The 26177-nt window shown below is 43.7% G+C and overlaps 1 protein-coding gene across 1 annotated transcript in view; it reads right to left on the bottom strand.

Annotated features, from left to right (window-relative positions):
* METRNL (meteorin like, glial cell differentiation regulator) overlaps positions 1-23783 on the bottom strand; it is a 28468-nt gene extending 4685 nt beyond the window's left edge. Inside the window, exons 1-2 of the mRNA XM_044453797.1 lie at positions 23483-23783; positions 17515-17903 (exon numbers count right to left, since the gene is read on the bottom strand). Of these exons, the coding sequence (XP_044309732.1) occupies positions 17515-17903; positions 23483-23613 (520 nt within the window). The 5' untranslated portion in view covers positions 23614-23783. The remainder of the gene's footprint in view (positions 1-17514; positions 17904-23482) is intronic.
* Between the last annotated feature and the right edge of the window lie 2394 nt (positions 23784-26177).

The raw sequence follows: 26177 nt of genomic DNA, 5'->3' as shown, positions 1-26177 counted from the left end.
TATGTGGATACAAACTTACATGGGAGAAAACCCACTGAAAACGTGAAAAATCAACCCTTAATTACTGTGGTGACTTTTTGGATCAAACACAAATGCCCTGTAAAACAGTTTAGAAAATGAAGCTATAGTCTATTTTAAAAATCCACATAGAGGAGTCCTGTGTAGTTGGGCTGATTCATTAGTCTAAAAAATGGATTGAAGCATGTTACAAGAAACAAGAGTCAAAACATGTGTTGGAGGACAGGAAGATCAAGTGGAAACTCAAGGCCAGATCTGTTACAATTACAAGAACTGGGCTGGCTGGAAACAGTAGAGAGACCTTAGGCTAATCTAATCAAAGCAAGAATGTAGCTGTTCTTTGTACTGGGCCAGCTACTTCTGCTGAGAAGGTAGTGCTGTTAGAAGTGCAGATGTTTCCATAATACCCCATTCAGTTAAGGAATTTATTTTCTCTCAGAGGTCTGCCCTATCTAGCAACATGCTAATTAAATCTAACCACTGAAGAGCCAGCCTTTGGGAGTGGGTGCGGGGGAGAAGAGATCACAACTTTCTTTCTCATACCAACCATCCTTTCTGAAACTGAAAATCCATTAAATGTGCCAAGCACCTAATGCTAATCTCAGTGGTGCCTACAATAAGGGAGAAATATTAAAGCCCTTAGTGGGGAGTGAGAGAACTGGAAAACTCATAATATATACCCCTAGTCCCCACATCACAAACTACAGCATTTACTTTAAAAAAATGTGCAAGCAGCCAATTCACTGAATACAGCAGTAGCAGCTTCTATGGACTCATTTTATCCTGTGAGTTGCTAAGCTAACTCAAGGGGCTCTTACAAGGATGACCTTTCACTCCAGAGAGTAACATCTGTCTAGAGACCAGTGCAGAAAACCCTTAACGGCTTAGCTGGTGTCTACAGTAGTTTATGTTTGCTTCAATTCAGATGGCATCTTTAGATACCTTCTGTACCATTAGATATGAAAATCCATATACTGATCCCACGTCATTTTCCAATCCATGCAATTGTACCAAATCAGATAATATATATTCAGTTCATTAATTCATGTAATAGGATTCTCATCAAAGGAGGTGTGTGTGGGGGGGGGGCGGGATTGACAGAAGCCTATTTCCGAAAAAGAGAAATCTGAATGGGAAAACTTGCCATGGTTCAGTGCAATGCTAATTTCCTGATTGGCATAAGGAATTAATAAGGAAACCACATCCTGAATGCATGGGTGGAGGGTCCTGCATATATATTTGAAAACACACACATACAACATCACATCACTTTCTGTGGCTCTTGAAGGATGGATTTAGACAATACAAGGAGATACTTAGAAGTCTGAGAGATTTATGTCCCGTCCCATCCCGTCCCCCCAATGTGCAACATCCAAAGCATCCATAGAAAATTTGTGCACATCCTCTTAACAATTACTGCTCCAGATAATGCAATGGACTAGCAATCAGAAGATACAGAAAATGCTTCCATAGCATCTTGGATGTCTTTAGTTTCCAGCATAACTTTAACTCACAACAGGTGGGTTTTGGCATCCTCAATGCTTTAATTGAAACCACTTCTAGAAAGCCAACAAACATGCAAAAGCAAATTCCCACAAATCATATAACCATGAATAAAAATCTGTAGCACACCAGGTCCTATTTGCATCAATGTATGGTGTGGGAAGAGATGAAAATGTAGGGGCAAAGACTTTCTAAGACATTCCAACTCCAAAGCCATTCAGACTGTTGTAAGTATACTGCTTTAAGCATTCACATAAGAAAGAATTCCTATGAAGAATATGTTTCTGTACTTTCATTTTCTAATCAGTGTATTGCTGTGAAAAATGTCTCTTATAACTATAATTTATGGAAAAAATATTTTATGAGCAAAACTTCTGCATGTGTATGAAAGGAAATCCCTATTTTTCACAATGTTGGGCCACTATCCAAAAAATAATTCTCCTTACTTCATTATCAAGGAAAAGCAATTCCACTGAATTTTCAAAGCATGGATGCTAACATTGCTAAACAGACCATGGCATAATGCCGGCATTGTGCATGCTTACTGTCAAATCAACTGGGAATTCCTTTCATGGAGTGTCATGACCTGAAGTAACCCAAGGCAGCCTTTACCCTCAGTTGCCACCCATTGACCTCTCTGCCAGCCAGTGTCTCTGAAGGCCCTCTATTTACTTCTCTACAATGCTGAGGGAAGGGGGAAATGTTGTATTTTTACACCCTGCCAGTGCAGGTCCAGATGCCTTCAATAATTTGCCTTCTAGCTTCTGCTATTATTGAGGAAAGCATGGCAACTGGTATGGATCACAGTTAGCTATCAAACTTGCACAGCAGTTCTTTTCTTCAATTGGTACAGGACAAAAAGATATGGAAGTATCACAGGAACACCTCTTTCCAGGATTAAGTGATCAAACTTTGCATATTTCTTGTATTTTCATTCTTGAGGTTATTAGATTCACACGGAAAAGATGTGGGTCTTCATTCCAGCCTTGGATACTTCAATTCATACTTTAGTCTCTTCCATTACTGTGTCATTACCCACAAGAGTTGACTTGTGTGGTTCCTGCAGTCATAAGATTTAGGAGGAGGAGGTACCTCAAGGGTCAATGAGTCTGGTCTCTTGCAATTGGCTAGAGGTAAGCTAACACTTACCTCTAGCCAATACCTGCCATTACATCCTCAAACAGCAACCTACGTGAAAGCTGTATATTATAAGTTTTTGAATTCCAGTAGGTCCACAGAGGATGAAAATAATTTGCCTAGCCAGTAGGTCCACCAATTTTCTTCAAACAAGTATTTTATGATTATACAGAAAAACAAGAGAAGTGGATTTACTGGATCGTAACTCAGTTCCACCTAAATCACTACTATCTCCTAAAAGCACAACATCAGCACCCATCAGGCAGTGGCTGAGGACCCAGCAGCCCCATCAAACCAGTGCTGGTGCTCATCTAAATACTGGCCACTCTGAGTCAATATTTAATGTTTTCTATAATACCAAACAAACATAAGAAAAGCCATCCTGGATCAAACCAGTGGTCCATGCAGTCCAGCAGTCCATTCACATGGTGGCAAACCAGAAGCCCACAGAATCCCACAGACTAGATGGGTACAAGAGTTCCTCCAGCCCAGGCTCCTCAGCAGCCAGTGTATGCAGGCATACCACCTCTGCGAACAGAGGTAGCACATAGCTGATGAGGCTAGTAGCTGCTGATAGCCTTCTCCTCTATGAATCTGTCCAATATCCTTTAAGGTCATCCAAACTGGTGACCATCACTACTTCCTGTGGCAGTGAATTCTGTAATTTAATTGTATGCTGTGTGAAGAGGAGTCATTTTATTTGTCTTGAATCTCCTACCAATCAACCTTATGGGATGACCCTGGGTTCTTGTATTATCGGGTGGGAATAAAAATGTCACTCTCCACTTTCTCCCCATGATGCATAATTTTAAACACCTCTATCACCTCTCCCCTTACATGCTTCCCCCTCCCCCGAATTAAATCCTCATTGTTATAAGTGTTCATCACAGGTGAGTTGTTCCAACAATTTCATTATATTAGGTGCCTTGCGCTGCAGTTTTTTCAACTCAATAATGTCCTTTCTCAGGTGTGAGAACCAGAACTACACACAATATTCTAAGTGCAGAAGTGTAAAATATTTGTATAAAAAGAGTACAACCTTGGCAGTTTTATTTTCCATTCCTTTCCTAATTATGCCTAACATACAGTTTGCCTTTTTCACAGCAATTGTGTACTGGGTTGACATTTTCACTGAGTTCTCCACCACAATGCCAAGATCCCTTTCTTGACTAGACACTGCTAGCTCAGATCCCATCGGTCTATATTTGAAGCTGGGAATTTTTACTCAAGCATGCATTCCTTTACACTTGCTTACACGGGACTGCATTTGCCATTTGATGCACATTCTCCCCCTTGGAGCTCCTCAGAACCTGTGTTGGTATTAACCACCTGGAATAATGTGGTGTCATCAGCAAACTTGGCCATTTCACTGCTTCAGCTACCCTCAGCATGGAGTCAGCTCTCATTTTCTCTCTCATCAATAGGCACTTTCTGATGCTACAAAGGGAGTGCTAAGAAAACAGTGGAAAGGACTGTTGTTATTATCTCTGTGGTCTGACAAGACAAGGTTAGAGACACACTAAACTCTTGGCCCTCCACTGTTTTTATTCCATTACTGTATATTTGTCTGTTCCATAACCACATAATTAAGGAAAACATCCAATCTAGTGAACAAAATAAATGAATTTATCTCACAATGTTTATAAAGAAAAGCTGTGTAAATTATAGGGAATGTCAGTCGGGGACAAACACTCTGGTAGTTTGAGATAAGGAGACTTAAAATGTTCCCCACATTCTAAAAACTGCTTTTAGAAAGCCGAGGTGGAGATCCTACACCTCTTTACACATGTCCCAGTTCCACTAAAATAAAAGCAATGTATGCTTCTATTGCATCCTTTTAAACTAACATGGAGCAGCTTTCAATCCAAATGTTAGGCAAAGGCAATCTGGTTGCTGAACTTGCAGTAATTTGGATACCAGTGGTCAGGACTTGATTATATTCATTGTGGAAAGAAATCTGTTCCACGACTAGCAATTCTTTTATAATTATAGATGGGCTCAGAAAGTCCAATTTTCTCCAAGGCTGACAACAGTTATGATGTGACTGAACTGCAAACCATAGAAGGGGGAACTAGGAACAGCTGGGAATTGTTGAAGTGAGGGTGTAACTCAAGGGCCAAAAGGCCACAACTGCAGGAACAAATAAAAGTCGATGCTCCCCCTGTAATCAAAAACAGGAAAAAGTACGCTCCCTGGATAGTTCTAGTGACAGAATCCAGAAGTGTGTTTCACTGTGCAAGACCAAGTGGATGGATTCACTCAGACTAAGTCAAATGATACTGATATTTGTCACAGATAAAAGATAAGCAAAGCATTAATTCAATTCGAATGTCTAGCTTGATGTTTTGGAAACATCTGAATTGCTTCAAAGGCCAGCTTTCAAGACTCATAAAACTGAATGAATAAATAAATGAAGTTGTACATAGCTGCTATGGCTGCAATCAGGGTGAAACCCAGTCAAAATGCCCATAAGCCCCCACCCCCAGCCAGCTGCAGGCATCACATGCAGAGCAGGAAGAACAAGGAAGGTGATTGCCTCCATGCACCTCTCACTCTGTATTTCCTTTAAATCGAGCTGGTGCGCCTAGCAGAAGAAGGGAATCAGGTTGCAGAGGACCCAGGATGCCTCATGTTCTGGCCTCTGCAGTCTCTTCCACTCCCTGCATCCATAAAAGTCCCATTCACCCACTCTCTGAAGCAGAGACCCCAGTCTAAGAGAGGCAGCTGGCACAGTTCTTTCGGTATGAGCTGAAGTGGGCAGAGGGACTAGAATGGGGAAACCCAGCTTTCCTAGGGATCAGAGCTCTGTCTTCAACCCCAGATCTAGGCATCCAAAGTCTCCTGTGGTTCCCCAGAAGATCGGGGTGGCTTGGATGAGTCTTCCTTACAAAGTTCAGAGAACACTTAATGGGTGGATAAAGCATTCTAAGTCGTCAGAATTCTCCTGAGCAGCAGCAAACTCCCGCAACTCCTGAGGAAGGCTCCAAACAGCACTTTCTTTCCCATCAGGGAAAACCCTTACAAAGCGCAGCTCTCCTGAACACTTCAGGTAAGGACACCGTGTTCAGCATTTCAACAAATGATAGGCCTATGTCATACAGGAGCTTGAAATCAGCACATGAGAACATAGAGATGTAAAGGGTGAATGAGCTGGAAGGTTGCCAGACTCTGGCATTATTCCCCTGAAAACCAGACCCATGCAGACCTGAAGAAAGTGTAAAGTTTCACTTCTGGAAGCCTAGGGTTTGCTGCTACAACTGGGGCCTGACCAAATCAAATGCATTAACAGAAACTAAGAGCTCTCAGTAGGTCTGGATTTGAAAGATGTATTAATATCCCATTTCCTCTCATTTCTGTTAGGGGTTGTGGGTAAGTGACATAAAAAGAAAAGGCTAAAAACCAAGCAAATAGATGAAAATGTTTAGCATAAACAGCCATCCCAGCATTTGCAGACAGACTATGCTTGCTAGGACCACAGCATTTCATTAAAATCAAGTCAGGAATCCCCTAAGTAGTGTCTTGGCCTTGTCAAGAAAATGGAACCCTGTTCTCTCTTTCTTTGTCTTTTGCTAGAGAGATTGCTTTATAGCATGAGGAAAGGCAGGGCAATAGCCCTTGGATTAAGGAAATCCAGGTTCCGTTTCTGCCTTCATATAGTGATCTAGGACATGCCACTATAAGCCCTTTCAGGCATAATTCCAAGCCAACACCTAACAAGGACTTGAGCACTCCTTCTACCTCCGTTTCTGAGTGTACGGAAAAACAGTTTGCTCAATTCAGAGGGAAGGCAGTGTGATTTAACTTGCCCTCTGAAGCCGCGAAATCAGAGCACACAAAGCAAGGAAGGAAAGCATAAACCCCAGCTTCATTCATGTCATGCCAAACCAAGGCATCAAGACTGATTCGTTAAGCTAACATACCTCAGAGGTGTTGCCATAAAGAGTAAGTGGTATAACCCCATGTATGCCACCCTCCATGTGTTCTGGCCTACAACTCCCATCATCCCTCATCATTGGCTATGCTAGCTTGGTCACTGTAAGTTGAACCAGCTAGCTGCAAATTGCCAACCCTCACCTTAAAGGAATACAAATTCAACAAATGAATTTAAACCCTAATGCTGCCCTCCCACAACCTGGCACCTTTCAGATGTGCTGGACTACTACTCCCATAATCCTCAGCTGCCTAATGGAGATGTTTATCATATTGTTTATCCTTGTACAGCATTATTAAAAGCACAATCATGCATAGATAGAGGTAGAAAGGAGCTGTAGCACATGGGTATTTAACCCTTTGCTCTCTCTGATGCCCCAATTACAACTGGGTTCCCTCCTTCCACACATCTGCTACTGGGCACTGGGACAAAAGCTCCCATTGGAGCAACACAGCTAAGGAAGGGCAAATTACACAACATAACATCTAGTTTGGCCCTGGCCTCCAAACATGTGGTTTTCATAAAGCAATTCCCCACTACCAGTTTGCTGTGTCTCCCCCTACACCCCTCCACTAGGTCATGTAGTCTATCAATGCATATAAGAGGATGCTTTGTCAGGCAGGAACTATCTGTTCTATCTTAGTCTATCCACATGACCATTCTGAGGTGGCAACGCCATGAAGGCAGCCCAAGATAAATTTCCCTTATCGTGCACCAAATACTCCAAAATTTGAGGTTACCTCTCATCACTTTCTGGCTCAAACAACCTCCATTACAGAAATTAGGATCGTCTGTCTATTCTAAATTATATGTCCTTTTTTATATGGTTTGACGGAAGAAGGGCGAAAGCCTCCAATAAAATTTTTGTTCCAAGAAGGCTGTTCACCACAAGTATCCTGTACTCTTTTAGTTGTAAGTTCTTATCTGATATTCTGCTGGCGCACAAGAATAACTTTTCCTTGCCCTCTGGTATCAGGACAATAAAATCAAGAGCTGGTATACATTAACCCAGGCTGGAATGCTGCCAGGAAAGTGTCTCAACCCCATATGGAATCCAGATTGGAGTGGAATTGAATTAAATGACTAGGAGCTGGTTAAAGTTAAACTTGGAAAGCAAGTTAGTGAAAAAGATCAAAGTTTAAGGAAGCCTTTAAAAATAACCTAAGCAATACTTTATGACTTGTTTCTAAAAGAGGGTATTGGAGTGAGAAGACATGGATTCTGGTTCATTTCAGATTTTCTTCCTTGCTGTAATGCTTCAGGTTGAAACATCTGGAATGGCAACATGCAAAACTATAGGCAACAATGGCAAGTTTATTCCTTTGAAACATAGCATAGCCACAGTCAGTTAAAAAAGCACAATCTTCCAAGTAGCCTCTCCCATGTAAATCTCGGTGAAGTGAATGGGAACCGCTGGTGAACTGTCTCCAATAGCCTCTTATGAGTCGCAAGCTGCAAAGGGTGTGCTCACGCCAGACCATTTTCTTGTCTGAAATACGTAGTAGGCTGTTTTTCGTGTTAGATCAGAATCTCAAAGAAACCACCACTGAGCCCAATGCTGCCTCACATAATTATTTCAAACTGCTGCTAGCTTGCTATAGCTCTAAGTGAGGCACGCCTGCATGTACTCTGTGCCCAAACAATCAAAATTTTGGTGCAGAGCAGTCCAAATTCTGGAATCTGAGTAAGTTATAAAATTAAGCAAGCCTGCATGGATTTCCACATTATGCTGTTTCTGCAACACTGGGGAGCAATAAAAAGAGCTGTGCTGAACACTGAAGTTACACACGCCTGGCAGTTCTGTGCAAGTGCTTCCTTCATTCTAGAAAGTGTGTGCCTTCGAACTAAACTCTGCAATCATTTACGTTAGGAACTGGCTTTCTTAACAGTACAATCTTACACATGCCTACTCAAAAGTGAGCATCATTGGCTTCAGTGGGATTTAAGAATGTGAGTATAGGTTTGCCATCTAAGGCAATCTGCCCTATTAAAATTCCACGCATGGTGAAGCAACCAGGCAGCCAAGTGTCTACAGTTTGGAGAAATCCAGTGAGGCACCTAAGGCTTCATCCATCCTCAATTAAAACATCTTGGATTGCCAAGTTTTCTTAATGCCAGCTCTATGTGAATTGATGTATTCATCCTGCATGTGGGACTTGCTGCTGCTCAAGGAAAACCACAACTATAAATACTGTTGGACTTTCATCAGAAGCGTGGATATGGACGGACTTTCATGAAGAAACCAGCACAGTTCTATGAAGCAATGGGATCCACACACTACATTCAGAATAGAGGCAGGTGCTACAACAATAGAAGGAGATGCATAGCCCATGCATGCTCACATAGAATTCAGACCTATCAAGCTTGATGGGGGTTACTCCCAGAAAAATGTGTCTTAGGGAAGTTGATTAAAAGACTGAGGCAGAGGAATGATAAACATTTCAGTTCACAACTGTTTTTCTTCCTAAGATTATCTTAACTGATGGGTTCACACAACAGGTCAAATCCTAATAGAAGATTTAACCACACACTGGATCAGACAAAGCATGGTTCATGTGTCTCCTCCTTTCCCTACTCAGTCCTTCCTGGGGACACTGCATGAAGATGTGACCGCAGCCATGGCTGTCCCCAGATGCAGCTTTGCCAGCTTGAGGTGCCTGGAAGGGGCAGTCACCTGCTAGCCCGTTGGCTGGAGAAGCAAGCCTTTCTACTTTCTCACAAAGGGGCTCTATGTTGTTGTTTTTTTAATTTGACCTTGGCTTATTTCGCTGCCTGGATTCACACAACACAATAAGCCATGCTAGGTTTATTTAGCCCAACTACAAGCTAGTCTAGTGGGTGCGGTTTGTAAGACATGCCAGGGTGGCTTATAAACCACCCTATGGGAAGAGTGTTGGGTTCAGACAACATGGCTTAATGTGTTGTGAGACCCACTCAGATATATGTTTTTTCCATTTTTTTTCTCCAGTGTTGACACCAGTGCAAAACAGCTGCAAATATATTTGAGGTATCTCCTTAATCTCCATAACTTCCCACCTTCTCTCTGAGACATTGGTCCTCACACGACCTCATGCAGAATCATCTTTCTACCAAGAGCAGAAGGCCCCTTCTCTCCCACCCCCATAGAGGATACCTTTCTCCACCCGTGCTAAATTTGTTAGATGAAGTGCCAAAGAAAAGCAAATGGAAGAAGAATGGGTCACATGCATGTCCTCTCTGCCCTCATAAATGCCAGTGCAAGGTGAATCAGAATCAGCCAGCATAATACAGTACTTACTTGCTTTTGAGCTCTTTTGATTAACAGCACAGTCTGGCAACACAGCAGCTTCTTATAACCCACTCCCTGCAATGATTTTATCATTACATTTTTACTGTCACTGCCGAGATCTTCTGAAGCAGTATGTTTCCTGATGTACAATTACATAAGCAGGAATCTGTCGGGGACACTCCAGTCCACAGGTGCTGGTTGCAAGCCACCTAACTAGCACAATTGCCCTGAAACTGATGACTTATACAGCAGTTTCAGAGCAGTTTGTAAACTACCCTAGTCAGCCAGCCAGCCTCACTAGGGTCCAAAGGAAGGTAATTATGCTAATTAGGCAGCTTGCCACCACCATGTGCAGGGAGGAAAAGTAAGTCACCGTGGCCTATTTTCCTTCTGTGTTTCTGTGAACCTACCCAGTAAGTTGATTATAACCCACAAAACAAATCTGGTGGTATTTTATGAATCACCAGATACTTTGCAGCTCTTGGAACTGTCAATGCTCCTTTTTGGTAGCCTGTGTTGTTATTGTTTTGTCTGACTAATAACATTCATATGATTCTCCAACAAAATGAAGTTCACATTATGTATGGCATTCAGTTCACTGTTTGAAGTAAAAAGGTGGTGTTCCATTTGTTTACCTGGTATTCACCTGGTGTTTTTCTCTAGCAGAAGGGTGGGAAACCTGTAGCCCTTGGCCCAATCTCATGTGGAACTCAAGTTCTTTAAAACCCTCTGAAAACAATGGGTTCAGACTTCTAGCAAGAGCCATCTACCTCTCCCACAGCAACCTGAAAGGTTGAGCATGCAAGAAAAAAGACTGGGTGTGTAAAAAAGGGATGGCCCAGCAGACTGTCCCTGAGGAAATGAGGCCCTCAGCAGAAGGAAGTCTCCCTTACCCTGCTCTAGTATACTCCACCCAAGCGTGTTTCTCTTTAACTCCACACTTCTCCATTTTATATATCCCACAAAGTCAGTCCCACAATAAACCAAGCAGAGTACAACCCTATGTTTACACCAAAGCCAACCCCACTGAGATTAATATTAGGATTGAATATTGATTGAGGCAATCAAATGAAGTGCTACCCTCTTCCCACTTCATAAGCTCTACCCAAGGATATGGGTGGATTCCTTTTAAAGGACTCATAAAAACATTCTGTTACCCCAGGTATCCTTACTCTTGGCTAAACAGTCCAAAAAACTGGACTTAAATTTACCTTCCACAATAGCAGTACTAAGGAAATCACACATCCTACCATCCAGTCAAGGAAAGAAACACACATACTGGCTTAGAACTGACTGGGCTCCTTAAACAAAGACACCAAGTTTTGTTTCCCGTAATCTGCACTGCATTATTCTGAGTACTGGCAGAACCAGCTAACCCCCTTTTTAAAATGCACATGTAAAGGATTAGTAAGAGAGAGAAAGCATTCATTTCTTAATTTTAATAACCTGTTTTGTTTCTATAGAATCAGATGCAACGCTGCTGGCTTTACTCTGATCTCCTCCCCACTTCTGCCACTGTTTTTGGGTGTAACCGTGCCTTTGGCTCTGAAAATGTCGCTTTTCTGTGAACAGGTCATTATGTCCCTTTTGGCATCCAGAACTCCGTAAAGCAGGTTCCAGAGGCCTGCACAGCTTCAAATAAGTGAGAGCAAGCAACTCTCTGCTCACACATCCTTCCGCCCTTTCCTTTCCTGCCAACAACATTTAATCCTAGACGAACAGGGAGGGGGGGATGTTGAATAATAAAATAAGTTTCCAACAAATGTCTACTTGACATTCAAAAGAAAAGCCAGGACAAAAAGTGTGTGTGTGTGGGGGGGGGCATGATCAGCTTCATTAACTGACAGAATTGTAGGGCATAGAGTGACTGGAAGGTCACCTGGGACCCATCCAGACTGCATCCCCTAGCCCAGCCTGTGTGTGGAAAGAAAAGAAACTTTTAAGTTCTTGCAGTCTCCTGCCCCACCTTCATTACTTGTCAAATATAATAGCAGAGGTAAGAGAACTCCGTAGAGATGTAACCATGATGTTCTTTTAAGCAAAGCTAAGAGTTTAGGATCAGGCTGTGCATTCCTTCCTCCCACCCTTGATACCTGTGATCTCCACCCCCCACCCATCTATTATAAAAGTTAGGCATGGGGATGCATTACACTGCAGCCAGTGCTAGCAACTATCAATCTGGTCCTGAAAGGGTTGTGTAACATGGCTCCTGTCCATACAGACTGCAGACTGTCTGAAATGGCTGGATCCTGCTCATTCAGAAGGCATGATGGTGAAGCAACCAAGGTTGTTTAAGGACTCTGAAGGAGTTAAGTGAGGAAGAAAGACTTGGTTTGCTAGCTGGACAGCACCTGCACTGATAATAGGAGTGGAATGTCTTTCCTTGAGGCTGCCTTGGCTGGTGGCAGCATAACAATGATGGGAATGTGATGCAAGCAGTATTTTGTTATGAGACCAATGATAAGAAGATGGCACAGATGTGCCTAAGCCCAAAAAGGGATGCACTAGGAAGGAATGGGCCAACTAGTTAACTTCTCTAGGTATTGGGCATTCCAAGAAATTTGAAGATACTGCACTGCAGAACAAGGGAATGTGCATGGACAGAGATTATTTGCTCATAAAACAAAATGTGAGGGTAAAAAAGACAAGTGGAAACCTTGCTTTTTACATCAGCTTGTCCACATTATGCTCCTAACTCTACGCAATACAAAGCTTTAATATACCCAGTTCCTTGTGAGACTATAACCACTTGTCCAAATAATTGGCTCATGCAACCACCTTTCAAGCTGTTCTGTTTTGCATTCTTTTCCAAATAAAACATTTAATCATTCCAGTGGAATTCAGAATCTGTGACTGAAGTTTTTGTCCCTATTTGGACCTGGCTTGCTTACCTAACAGAAGCTCTGAATAGACCCAAATTCCATAACTGAGAACGGGGCTGCTTATGACTACATTTTGAGCCTTGGGAAGGAGATAGGCAGCATTACATTTCAGGGCACAGTGGCTTTCTGAGCACTGCATCCTTGGGGTGAGCAATCTATGCTCCAGTAGAAAACAGGGTTGGATCACTGGGTCAGAAGCAAATCTGGCCAACGAGTAAATGAAGAGTCTTTTACATTGCAAATTCAGTGTCATTTTACCCCTGGCCCAGGAATGTGCCCACCCAGAACCTATTCCAAGCACTATCATGCACAGATGTCAGAGAGGGAGCCATCCTTATCTGCCAGAGTCCTTCATCTCTCTTTCCACCTTTCATACACCCTTGCACCACTGCATAGAAAATGCTTTCCAAGGGCTATATTCCTGAAACATTAACAGGCAACTTATGGGAAATAGCTGGTTATTGTTCTCACTCAGCATGATCAGAGTTTGAATGTAGGCATTTATAAATGTTTTCAACTAGCTACTGGACATTAAAATATAGGAAACCCATAAAGCAGCAGAACCTGCCTTATAATGAGCAGATCCCATCAAGATAGAAGAAATGTTTGTTAAAGTTTGACTTGCCTAATGCAGAATAACCCCTGGAGGTAACAGGGGCTTATATTTCTGAATTCCAGTAAATTAAGTTTGCAGATCTTGGCTAAGGCACAGGGAAGCAATTTTGCAATGAAAACCTAGAGCCTGGAGTTTAAAGCACTTTGAGTATATGGAGAGAACTCTCATGGAGTAAAGTGCTTTTCAACATGAATAAGAGGATTGGAATCCTTGCTGAACAGCTGCAAAGGAAGATTATTCAAGCTCAGTGAGGGACCCCCAACTTTCCTTCCTTTCATTTCGAAGAAAAAGTTTTGAGGCAGGAATGTATTTTTTGTGCAGTAGTTACCTTTGAATGGTACTTTACTGAACCCTTTTTTATTTGCTTATTTGAAAGTGATTTAATAAAGCTTCTGTCCAGATTCATGAAGTTGTAAAATAGGATTGGAGAAGGAGCTCTGTTTAATTATATAGTTTTCTTCACAGTTGGCAATAGTGCCACTAACATAGTTGCTTTCACACTACTCCCTGAAGATTTCAGAGAAAGTTTATTTCTGCAAGGTGCTGCCACAGAGGCCTGCACACTGACCTCTCTTAGGACAACAATTGTTGCAAACCCATGTTTAATTTTTCCCTTCACCTCTGTAGAATTTGTTACAACTTAGCCCATGACTGGAATCATGATTGGTTCTTCCCCACTCCAATGCACAGAATATGCTCCAGTGATTGCGGCTGATGTGGGCAGAGAAATACACATCAAAATGATGTAAATGGAGGGGATACCTTGTATCAGAAATTTCAGAGGGAACATTCAACACAAGACTCCCTTTTTGGATGGCAGCACCATGTAACATGTAGTTCCTGCCTTATATCCTATACATAAAAACTTATAAGTAAAGATCCTATAAGAATTCAGGCTTGCAGGTTCTGCTTTGGCTAGGGCTAGAACCAGAAGACTCATCAGTCACAGTCAGGTACAAAATATCTCTATTTAGAACTCTGACCTCAGGAATTCATTCTGAGTGCCAGAATGGAACTGAGATCCTGTCACACACAAAAAAACCTCCTTATTTCCCCACCCCACTTTATTTCAGCCATATGATTTTGGGTGAGAGAGAATAATATTGTTACTTCTGTTGCTAAACGCTGGAGAGTCAGAAATCCTTGCTTAGTTGGGGAAATGCCCCTTGTTGTGATTCCTTTTCTAGTCCTCAGCTAGAGGAGGCAAGAGAAAATACAGGTCAATAGGGCCACCACAGTGGCTGGCTAAGCATCCTGGGACTACATGACTAAACCAGCAGAATGAGCTTTACAGCACAATGCTCATTCCCTGGTCCAAGAAGCTTGCTCAGGAACTTTTCTTAGCATTATTTGTAACCCCCAGATTGTGTAGAAAGGAGAATGTAAACTAATAAAATGCTGGATCCTCTCATTAAAACTCTGGCACTCAGAGTGCATCAGCACATGAGTAAGTAGTGTCATGATCTGGCAGTACAGCAGGTTTTTGAAGTACTAATGACTGGTGATCTTTGAACACAGCTAGGTTAGGAAAGAGCAAAAGGAATTAAGACAACTGTTTAAAAATATCACTGGATTTTTTATCATTTTCAAACCATCATTTTGCTAATGAGATGCCACGACAGCAGAAAAAGGTTCTCAAGAAATGGCAAAGCTTGTTACATGTTATCTCAGAGCTTTCAGTCCTTCTTTCCAGTTCAATATCCATAAAAAGAGAAAAACTGGGTATATATTTTTCAGGCCATGTCCAGATGAACACAAACTGTTTTTTCACAGTTGAACTGGGCCTATCCGCTTCTCTTCAGTAAGACAGTCTAAGCCTGCAGCCCTACCAATTTACCTGGGACTCAACCCCACTGAATGTAATGGGGCCCTGTTATAGATAAAAACACATACAAATGTGCCACAAATGTGGGATTTGAATCTATTATATCAGCACCCAATTCTTTAGAGCAGCCTTCTCCTACTGAGTGCCCTCCAGATGTTTTGGACTGTAATCCCCTGCATGTCTGACTATTGGTCATGCTGGCTTGGACCAATGGAGAGTTGTAGTTCAAAACATCTGGAAGGCTGCTCTAGAATTTTGCCAAAGAATTGTACCCACTTCCCCCAAACCACACACACCCCTTTAAAACAGTATCTGCAGAACTGTGACACATAACTAAGCTATAACTTGGACTTAAATAAATGCCTTCAAGTCTATCTTCCAAGATACTAAGCTCCGCCCAGCATTGCTAATGGTTTGTAATTTGAATTTTCACAATGAGGTAACAAAACATCGATCTTATTAACATGCTGCTTGCAAATGCCCAAAATGATATGGGACAGCTATCCCACACTTAGGACAGCTGGCAGTTAAAGAAATAAAGCCATCAGATTTCTCTAATGCACTGGGACATTTAGCCAGATAAGAGAGAGCCACAATGATAAATCATATCTAGAATGGCATTTTTACACATTGTGGTATGTTAAGGAAGGAAATGACCACGAATTAGATTCTTAACGCAGAACCTGCATGAAATATAGGACTGTGCTGCAGTTGTGGATTATCCACTTACTTAGGGGCACAAATTATGCATTAACCTATATATTTAGAATACAGTACGTAAGATGAACTCTAAATTATTTTGTTGTAGTTAAGCTCTAAAGAGCAATTTTATCCTCTAAAAATATCCCAGTGTGAAATACCATAGACAATACAGAGATGTACATATTCTTGGAAGAAAAACATTGTAAACTTTGGTCGTAATGGCAAATGCGCCACCTATCAACTGCTGTGCAGAACTGCCGCTGCTTCAGCAGCTGAAGCCGACTGGGATGCTACACATGAAAGGACACCGGAAAGCAACCATCTACACTGTGAAATCATGGAGAGCAACAACTACTTTGCAGGACAAAGTACCTGCTTGCAGAAGGCAACATGCTTGTGCACACACACATATGCACAGGAATTCAAACTAAGTTTGAAACACCAATTACTGAGTGGTATTGAAGTCGGCACACCTACAGACAGCTTCTAGTACAATAAATGTGTTAGTCTCTTCATTATTTTGGCTGCAAGAAACTGCCAATAGAGAATATTTATATTATATCACATCAGGCTCATGAGACACCTGGTGACTGAGCAGGTGGCCGACTCTGAGCTCCCAGGTGCAACTCTACCAACCTGTCTCTGCACAACCATCCAGTTTTGGATTGTCTCAAAGTAGACAACAATACCTGGAGGCTCCCCGAACTTTCCCCATTTGCTGCAAGGGCCATTCGTGTCCCCTTGGTTTGGCTCAACTGCTTAAAAGGTGTGCTTTGGAAAAAGTTGCTGTTTTGAGCAAGAAAGGAATCTAGACTTAACGCCACAAAATGTCATGCAGACAAGATGTGTACCTAGATGTGAGCTGGACCTACAGATGTACCATGAATTGCACTGCGTAACAAAGTACTATCACTGTACCACTGTGACAGAATCACTACAAGAAGGTCACTACAAGAGGTAGGGGAGAACACCACCACTCCTTCATAACATTAAGTAATTAGGTCAATTAATATGTACACCAACAAGAGGAACAAAAAACAACAGGAGTAGAATAAGTGAGGGAGTCTCATATGGTCCACTTGTCTGCCATCCAACAACCTCTGTACACATGGCACAACAGGATAATGCAATTCTTACATTACTAGCTAGTTTGTTTTTAAATTTCTTCCTAGCTAAAAGGAACTCATCTTCACTATGGCCACATCTGAAGAGTGTAGCCTCCTTTTTAAGCAGAGTGCAATGTGATGCCGTCAGTCACTTGAGACTAATGCAGGACCAGCCCTACCATTAAGAAGATTGAGTAGCTGCCCCAAGTGGATTTTTGGCAGCATGAGAATGTAGCAAATTATCATTTATTTTTTATTGTGAGTGAGATAAAGGTAGTTTCTGCCTCTTGGGCAGGATGCACCTTGACCTAGGAGTGGGCAGTCCCATTTGTTGCTCCATCTCAGGCAGAAAAACGTCTTCAGCCAGCACTGGAACAAAGCTTCCTTACCTTTCCAACTAAGATGTACAGCCAGAAAACCGACAGAGTGCAGACCCCAGCATACTATTCTGATGTATTTATTTTGGCATGCACGAAGCTAGTAAAACCATGACTGTCCAATTGTAGGCTATCATGTCATAACTCACCAGAAATCATGTGCAAATCAGATGCTGTCCCCTTGTTTATCAGTTCATACTGGAAGCCTGTAATCTTCCGACTAATGTCCTGCTGAGGGGTAGCCTCGACAAAGAGTCCGCCCTGATCAAAGCTGAAGCAACGCACTCTAGTGGGGTTGTGATCTCCATCTTGGATGAGCAGTTTCAGTTCTCCAGTTTTTTCCAAATAAATATTTGCTCCTGCAGAGTCCTTGAAAGGCTTTATGCAAACAGTCCAATGTTTGGAAGAGGAAGTAACAACATTGGGTCGCAGATTGACTATCAGCGCTCCTGTGGGATACATCCACTCTATGGATCCTTCAGAACAGCGGAGGTAGACCTGTTCCACATCTTTTTTGTGGGACTCATGTGTTAATCCACTAAGAAAAAGAATAAAGATTGAGAAGTTATTATAAAAATTCCTTCATTTATTTTAGGACAATATAGCTTTAGACATATTTAAGGGCTATTGTGCTAAACAGTACTGGTACTTATCTCAGACTTATCACAACCACAATGGCCATTAACTGAAGCTATGCAGGATGTCACCAATGTTCAAATTATTCACTTACATAAACAGTTTATAAGCTATAAGTTTTAGTATGCATTGAGTATAAACCTATACTTTATGTGTTAAGTAACATGTCCAGAAACACTTTGAAGATCTGTGGATGAGGATAAATGTTGAAACCCAAGTTCAGCCCTACACCAACCAACATAATCTCCCTGTGCTTATTTAAATCATCTTCTCTCGTGTCATAGTCAAGACAGAATCCAGATTTCCAGCAGACCTTGACATAAAATGAAACTGATACTAAAAACCCCACCCGTGTAAGTCAAATGCCTTTATGGCTATGCAAGAAAGCAATACATTAGCTTCAGGATCAGCCACTATTTAAATGAGTTGTGGGAGAGAAGATTGGGGTAGAAGAGAGGGATGGAGGCGTGGGGAGAGGAAATGAAGAGACATACAGACCAACATATGGTTTCCATTTCAGGGTGAAGTGGCTGACATTACTGGGGATGTCAGCATAACATACTGTTCATAGGTTACATGAGGAAGCTCCAAGAAACTCAAATTTTAATAATAATCATCATAATGCTGTCTACAAACAGACGTTGCTAAATAATCCTGAAAACCACATCAAAAGCATGGAGGCTTGTGGGAGAAGGAGCTGGTTCTTGACCTCTGCGCTTTCGCCCTCCTCCACAAGGAAACACTTGACATATCGGAGAAATACAACTCTCAATAGGACATTTGATGCAGACTATGTTTGTGGTAAGCACAGGGGAAAGAGTCCTGGTGATCTGCTTGCATGTACAGCGTTGGCCTTCACTACTGTTCTCAGTGCCCATGTAATATGATGGCAGCATGTTAAATTCGGAGTTGCATTCAAACCACCCAAAAGCAGCAGCTGACTGGCCTGAGGAAGTCTGTGCCCCTCAGCACTTCCATGTATAAAATGGGACCTGCAGCTACAGCCTATTTCACATGTTTGTTGTGCAAATGAATCAGATAAGGAAGGTACAACAATTCTGCCAGGAGATTTAATTTAGAAAGTCACCCAAACCTACTGGAAAGCCCCACTCTCTGTCGCTTATCATTGATGAGAGCAAAGCAACTGAGGCATGCTCAGGGGCACTCTTTTTATGGATACATATGAATTCTACACTGGAAGTAAAATGTCTAAAATCCTAAATCCCCAAAACCCATTAAGTTCCACATAGCATACACTTTAGTAATAATTTTATTGCTATTCTATCAAATGAAAAAAACCCACTTCCTGCTAAAATAAAGTGCATTATTAACAACATATCAGTGAATTAACAGTGCAAAGACCAAATATACAGCTTGAAACAACTCTAGCTATTGAGAGATTAAAGCCATTCGAAAGGGAAAGTATAAAGGTACTAGAGAAGAGAATACTACTTCTGTTTTCCGCAATAGGTACCTTTAGGACAATGGATTTTTCTATGCACAGAGTTTTGTGAGCTTTTCTTACTGTGAAAGTAAAGTAGATATATTGTAAAATGTTACACTGAAGACAGTTATACGAGCCATAAAGCAGGAGAAGTAGAACCGGGAGGAAAAAAGGTGTTTGGGGAATGCATCAAGCTCCTATCAGAATTTAGAAGTCAGTGTATGTTGTTGTTGTTGTTGTTGTTGTTGTTGTTATTATAACATTTCTATGCCGCCCCTTGCCGAATATGTTAAGATATGCTGGAGTGACTTGGCTGAATACTCATAGTTAAAGGTGTCACTCTGTACATGGGGAAAGACATCACTGCACTGGGGGGTGAGATGGACCGAATGAATCGAGAACTGATCCATCTTCTGACACTCCCCCCCCCCGCCCCCCAAAGCCACACAAGCTGACTCCAAAGAGAATCTTATTACTACAGAGAACCAGCCTGCACCCACAGCACAAATTCTACATGGTAACAGCCAAGGTGATGTGATGGCCAATCCTTTTTGCCATTGGGATGATATAAGTTGTGGTCTCCATGTCTTGTCTCGTGGCCCAAGCCCTTTAAACTATGAAGGAGGACCACCAAATGCAAAATAGCATTGGCATCAATACAGTGCAGCTGTTCACAAGATGTAGGCAGCTCCTTCTACCTCCTTTGATGCCAGAGTGAGAAATAACTTTTCCTAGGGCAGTCGTCCCCAACCGGGTACCTCTCTGTGTGTTGGACTGTAAGACTCTTTATGGCCAATCCCAGGGACCTATCAGAAAGCAAATGATTTTCCCACTACTATCCTGTATGCGATGGGAGTATGTAGGGAATTCAGCTGCTTTTTGAGTCTAAGAAAAGCCTGAAGCGGTCTATAGAAATCACCATCTTATAGAAGCAGACAAAGAAGGATGTAGCCCGATTGCATCCTAAGCTGAACACAAAGCACCTTCCTGAGTTTAAAAAAAATCTCCTAGTTGCCTAAGGAGATGCAAGGCTCACATGCCTCAAGCTTTTAAAGATGACTAGGTTAAAAATCTGTAACTGACTGCCTGTCAGGGGCTTCATCAAAGGAGCATTTGCTCTCAACAGCCCTGTTGCAGCCCAGGCTCAGCTCAGCGTCACCTGTTTTGGTCAGTTCCACCTATTTTTCAGGAGCCAGACATTTTCTGCTTGCCCAATCGCAAGCGTCAGCTAGAATGTGCAATGTGTCATTCCCCGAAACAAAAATGCTTGATGACAGACTTGGGGGGTGGAGAGAGCAAGAGGGAACTGTTGGGTCAGCCTTGCAAGAGGGAAGTGACTCATGTTGCTCACACACAAGCCTTGTGGCTGGCACTCAGTACACAGTCAAGTCGAGAAGAGAGACTCCATTCATGGGGAGGATAGTATATTGATGAAAGCTAGTCTAGGGTAATGGCCGAAAGGGCAGAGACACAAACCAGGAAGTCCTCGGTTTGAATCTTGGCTCTGCCATGTATTCATGAGGTGACCTTAGACAAGCCACTCTCTCTCTCCTCTCCCCATCACATACTGTCCCACCTTATAGAGTTGTTGGTAGAGCAAGCAACCATCTGAATTGCCATTCTATCTAAACAACTGTTCACTCAACGGTCAAAATCAAGATAGAAGATATAGGTGGATGGGTAGAAAGTTCCCCAGTTATTTCGGATTTCAGTTCCCAGCATTCCTGATCATTCTATGATCTGACTATGGCTTCTGGAAAATGAAGTCCATCACCTCTGGCAATCTACCTTCTGCACACCTTTGGTCTATGGCACTCAAATATATTTTTGGTAGTAAAGAACATTGTTGTTAATAGTTACTTCAAGACAGCAATTTGTGTTTAGAATCACAACCTAATAATTATGGTGTCTGTGCACAAGTTTATTTCAGTAAACTACACCGTCAGGGACTGCAGCAGTGAAACTGTTAACAACAGGGCACCACTGACAGTTTTAGGCACAGGCCTTCCAAAGTTATCTGATGGCATTCAATAAATGTCCCCTGTCATTTTCAGCCATTATCATTGTAGATAATGCACTGTGGCAAAATATTTGCATGTGACAGTTCTTGACACTTGAGATAATTCATAACTAGCTGTGTCCCCTCCTGCAAAGCCTTACAAACAATGTTTGGCTTCTCTCCCTAACCCCTACAAACAAAAGTTGAAAAGAAAGTAACAAAATCCAACTTCCACCACTCTCATCTTTTGCAGTTCCTAAAATATAGTCTGCTATTCCAAGCCCTCACTCAAACCATCCAGTGTAAAGCAAACATAAATCTAATAAAATCTAATAAGTGCTTCACTCTCAAAAGTTACCCAAAAGAAGCCAAATATAAATTGCAGATGCACTTCATTTAGCAATGGTTTCATGTCTGGATGGAAACCCTTTTTCAAAGTCATGGGCTATAAAAGACTTTGAAAACCATAAAGCCATATTAAAATTATTACTGCAGATTAAAGCGGGGGGGGTGGAAAGGAGGAATTTTGGAGCCAAGGAGTTTTACAGATTTCACAACCACAACGATTAGCATAGCTGTGGCAGCCAAGGAATTACTGGGCAAGAGCTTGCCATCAGCAGGGCTGATTTAAATCCAAAGTAACAGCAGTGACGTTATGCCACAGGTGTAACAGAGACCAGACTGACTCCAGACCAGTATCTTTCAAGATCAGTATTGTAGAACAGCAGGTGAACTCCAGAGGAAGTCATGGAAATGTTAACCACCCCCTCAAACCCTTCACACACGCACACACACTCTCTTTACCATTTTCATGGAAAAGCTACTGACTGCACACCACAAGTATTAGGCCTCAAGTCTTGATTCGGATTTGCTCCCCCCTCCGTGAAGAGGAGGAGGAGAGGCCCAATGAGCCTAACTAAACAAACATCTCCCACCCCGATCTAATCAAGTGTCTCAAAGTAAACACATCCAGCCCAGAGAAAGGGAAGTCCACTTGGGCGACCCGCACAAAAAGCTTAAACAACCAAAATAAAGTCCCAGGGCTCCAGCAATGCACCCAAGCTATTGTCAACTTTCTTCCTAAAAGAGAACTTCCAAGCCTATTGTGTTACAGTGAAGTTAATGCTTGCGCGCAGGAGGTCACCGAGCCAGCAGTTACGAGAGCGTGTTATTCGGGTGTTGGGTTGCACGGATGAGGGGAGGGCGCTGCTGTGGTCAGTAGGAACCGCTCTACACCTTTGTCTGCGAAGCGCCAACCGCCCTGCGCCCTCCCTCGCCCGTTGCTTTGGCAATATACGCATCCCGAACAGTCCTGGAATGTTAATCAAAGTGTCCCCTCCTTCCCCGTCCAATAAATCAGAGCAAACAGCCGAGGAACGAGGGATTTCTTTCCCCCCCTTCGCAGCAATCCAACCCATGTGCGCCTGAGTCGCTGGAACACGGGACCAGGCGCCCCCGCCGCCTCCCTTCCAGAACGAAACTTCACACCGCAAAATTGGGAAGAAGATAACTAAGACCATCCCCCGCCCCCATAAGGCGACGCTCGGAAGAAGCGGGGAGAAGGACGAGTCCTCCTTCTCCCGAGCCAGGATCGCCCGCGCGGCCAACCCGACCCAAGCCACCGCGGCCGAACACCAAGCGCTGCGAAACCGAGAAGGCTCAACGAAAGGCAGTATGAGGGAGACACGGAGAGAAAGAGAGGGAGAGAAAAGCAAGCCCGTAGAAGTAGCATGAGGGGAAAACTTGAGAGCAGATCAGCATCTCCCCCAAAACGAAAAGGGCAGCGTTTAAAGGGCGCGTTAACCCCCTCCCATCTGGCGCAAAAAGCAGCCCACCCAGCAGTAGAAGGGCAGGCGAGGTCGGGCACAGGAGGGCGCAGAACCTGCCGGACGGGCGCCCCTTGGGGAGCGAATCCGAGGCGCGGGGATATGCCCGGACAAAGACCGAAGCCTCGGCAACGCTCACGGAGCGGCGGCAGCGCCGCTTCTGCGCCCCGCGAGGATTCCCGGAGCGCCCCGCCGCGCCAGAGAGCGCTTACCTCCCCTTCCAGCTGCACAGGTCACTCGAGTACTGCGCCGTGCAGCCCCTGTCCAGCATCAGGAGCCCGAGCAGCAGGAGCAGCGGCGACGGCGGCGGGAGCAGCAGCCCGGGTGCCGGGGCTCTCCGCATGGTCCCCGCCGGGCTGCAATGGAACGGATCCACCAGGCCAGCGAGAGAGCGCCCGCAGGTCGCGCTACATGGCGAGAAGAGAGCCGCCCGAGGCAAGCCGCTAGCGCCAGCCCATCCCGCCCGGCCACTCGCCTCAGCAGTGCGCTCGTCGTCCGAGCCGGCGCTCGCTCTGCGTTCCAGGCTTAGGCGAGGGCGGGGAGGCCGCGCGCCTCGGGAGCCGCCCACTCCAGTCAGCGGCGAAAACCCGCACTGGCATCCGCACGGAGCGGACTGCGTGCCGGCCCGGCCCTCTGAAGAGGGCTTGGTTTCAGAGCCTCACAGCCAGGGCAGCGGTGCCGGCTTTCCTCCTCTGAAAACGTCTTCAGCCCTAAAGTCTCGAGAGGGTAGCAATCTTCCCTCAGCTGTAGATCTGAAAGCATCTGACAGACTAACTCATGTTAGTTAGTTAGTCTCTAGTCATGTTAGTGCATGAGCTTTCATGGCACTGCCTGTTTCACACCTTTGAGTTATCACAAGGCTGCTGTTCAGGTGCTAAAGACCAACCTCCCCACCGTTCTGTTTCCATTCCCATCCACCCTAGCCAAACAGCCAATTGTGTAGAATTATGGGAGTTCAGGTGGCAAGGCTTGTGCACAGGCCGGGGTTTCTGCAGTTTTTTAATGTGCACCTTGCAGGGCATGAGGTTAGAAAAGAGAATTCAAGCCAGCTCACAAATGAAAACATCATCTATAAAAAGCAGCAGGGAATCTTTTTTGGTTCAAGGATGATGGTCCCTGGGCAAGGACACTGAGGACTACAGACCAGCAGTGGACATGGTAATGGTGACAGAAGTGGGCAGCACCATTGCTGGAAGAGACACCCCCCCCCCCCATGGCTCTTCCTCAGCTTTTGCACTGGGGATGAGCAGAACCCCAGGGAGTGAGCTCCCAAGTAACCTGGGAGGCAAAGTGGCTTCAGGGACAGGGTGCAAGCTTATGGGGGAAGGGACATTATCAGAGGCCTTTGTAGACCAGATGGTGCGTGAAGTTCCTCATTCCTGATATAAAAGGATGGTAACTCATTATATCAAGCAACATGTCCCAAATCAGCAGCCACAAAAGAACAGTGTAAATATAGTAAGTCAAAGAAAATTAACCATGAAAAGTAATGCATAAAATATCAATAATAAAAACAACCATCAGAATGGTTGCACAATGGCTGTATTCACACATAAAGACAAGCCATAGCAGATATGGCTTGTTATGTGTGAATACTGGAAGCATGGTGAAACATGGCAGATTTGGTTACTGTGAAACCACCAAAGAGAAAAACTGGATTTCCACATTTCAGCATTACTTATCATTATGTGTGAAATAAGTTACACTTTTTTTCTGCAGTTTCCCTGTTTCCACCAGTGAGCTCAGTGCCAAGAGCGAATCCAGCCACCATTTTCCACTGCCCTGTTCACCTAGTTGAGTGGCTGGTGAACAAGGCACTGATTGGCTTCCCAGGGCTCCCTATCATCCTTCCCAACACGCATTTGCCAGTGCTTGGCCACCCTGCCTCTGCCATGTGCATCACTTTGCCCCTCATCTCTTTTCCATTTTGCCGCCATGACAGCCTAACACATGCCTCCCAAGAGGGTCATCTCTTTCGCATGTGTGAGAGAGATGCCAGCCTCACAAGGCATGCACACATGACAGAAATGTCTGTCTTGTGAGGCATGTTTGAGGCTGGCATGGTGGCAAGCCATGAAGTGGTGAGGGGGTGGAGTGGCAGGTGTGGCAGTTGTAGGATAGACAAGCACCAAAGGCACGTGCCAGGAAGAAAAAAGGAGAGCACCTCCAGCAGAGCAACTGTGTGTGTAGCCCTGCGTGACACTCCTGCCTGGTCGTTGCTGTGCTGTTCGTGTGGAGCCATCATCTTACTCAAAGGAGTCAATGGGGGCTCTGCAAGAAGAGAGCCAGTGTGGTGCAGTGGTTAAGAGCCTGGGACTGGGACTCAGACGACCTGGGTTCTAGTCCCCGCTCAGCCATGGAGCCAACTGGGTGACTTTGGGCCAGTCACAGACTCTCAGCACAACCTACCTCACAGTGTTGTTGTTGTGGAGATAAGATGGAGGAGGAGAGATGATGTAAGCTGCCTTGCGCTCTTTGTAGGAAAAAGGCAGGATATAAAGTGCAATATTCTTTTCTTTTATAACTTTTCTAACTTCATTTATATTGTTTATATTTTTATTTATTTTATATTATTAATTTTAATTTTATATTGTTATTTTTGTATTGTGTTGTAAGCCGCCCCGAGGCTTCGGCAAGGGGCGGCATAGAAATGTTCTAATAATAATAATAATAATAATAATAATAATAATAATAATAATAATAAATTTGCAGGAAGAAAGGGGCAGCTGAGAACACACCCAGGGCAGTGTGCTGACCAATGGGGAAAGGCAGGCGGCGTGGGCAGGAGAGGTGCATGCTGAGATTGGTTCCCAGCCACAGGGACTTATGGGATACCTGCTGCCACTTGGAGGGAAGATGAAGGCACAGGGAAGCTGCTCAGGAGTAGTAACCTCATGAATATGGGAA

The sequence above is a fragment of the Varanus komodoensis genome, unplaced genomic scaffold (genome assembly GCF_004798865.1).
Source record: "Varanus komodoensis strain SLA01 unplaced genomic scaffold, ASM479886v1 scaffold7_1, whole genome shotgun sequence".
Classification (NCBI taxonomy): Eukaryota; Metazoa; Chordata; class Lepidosauria; order Squamata; family Varanidae; genus Varanus; species Varanus komodoensis.
This window is presented reverse-complemented; position numbering and strand designations above follow the sequence as displayed.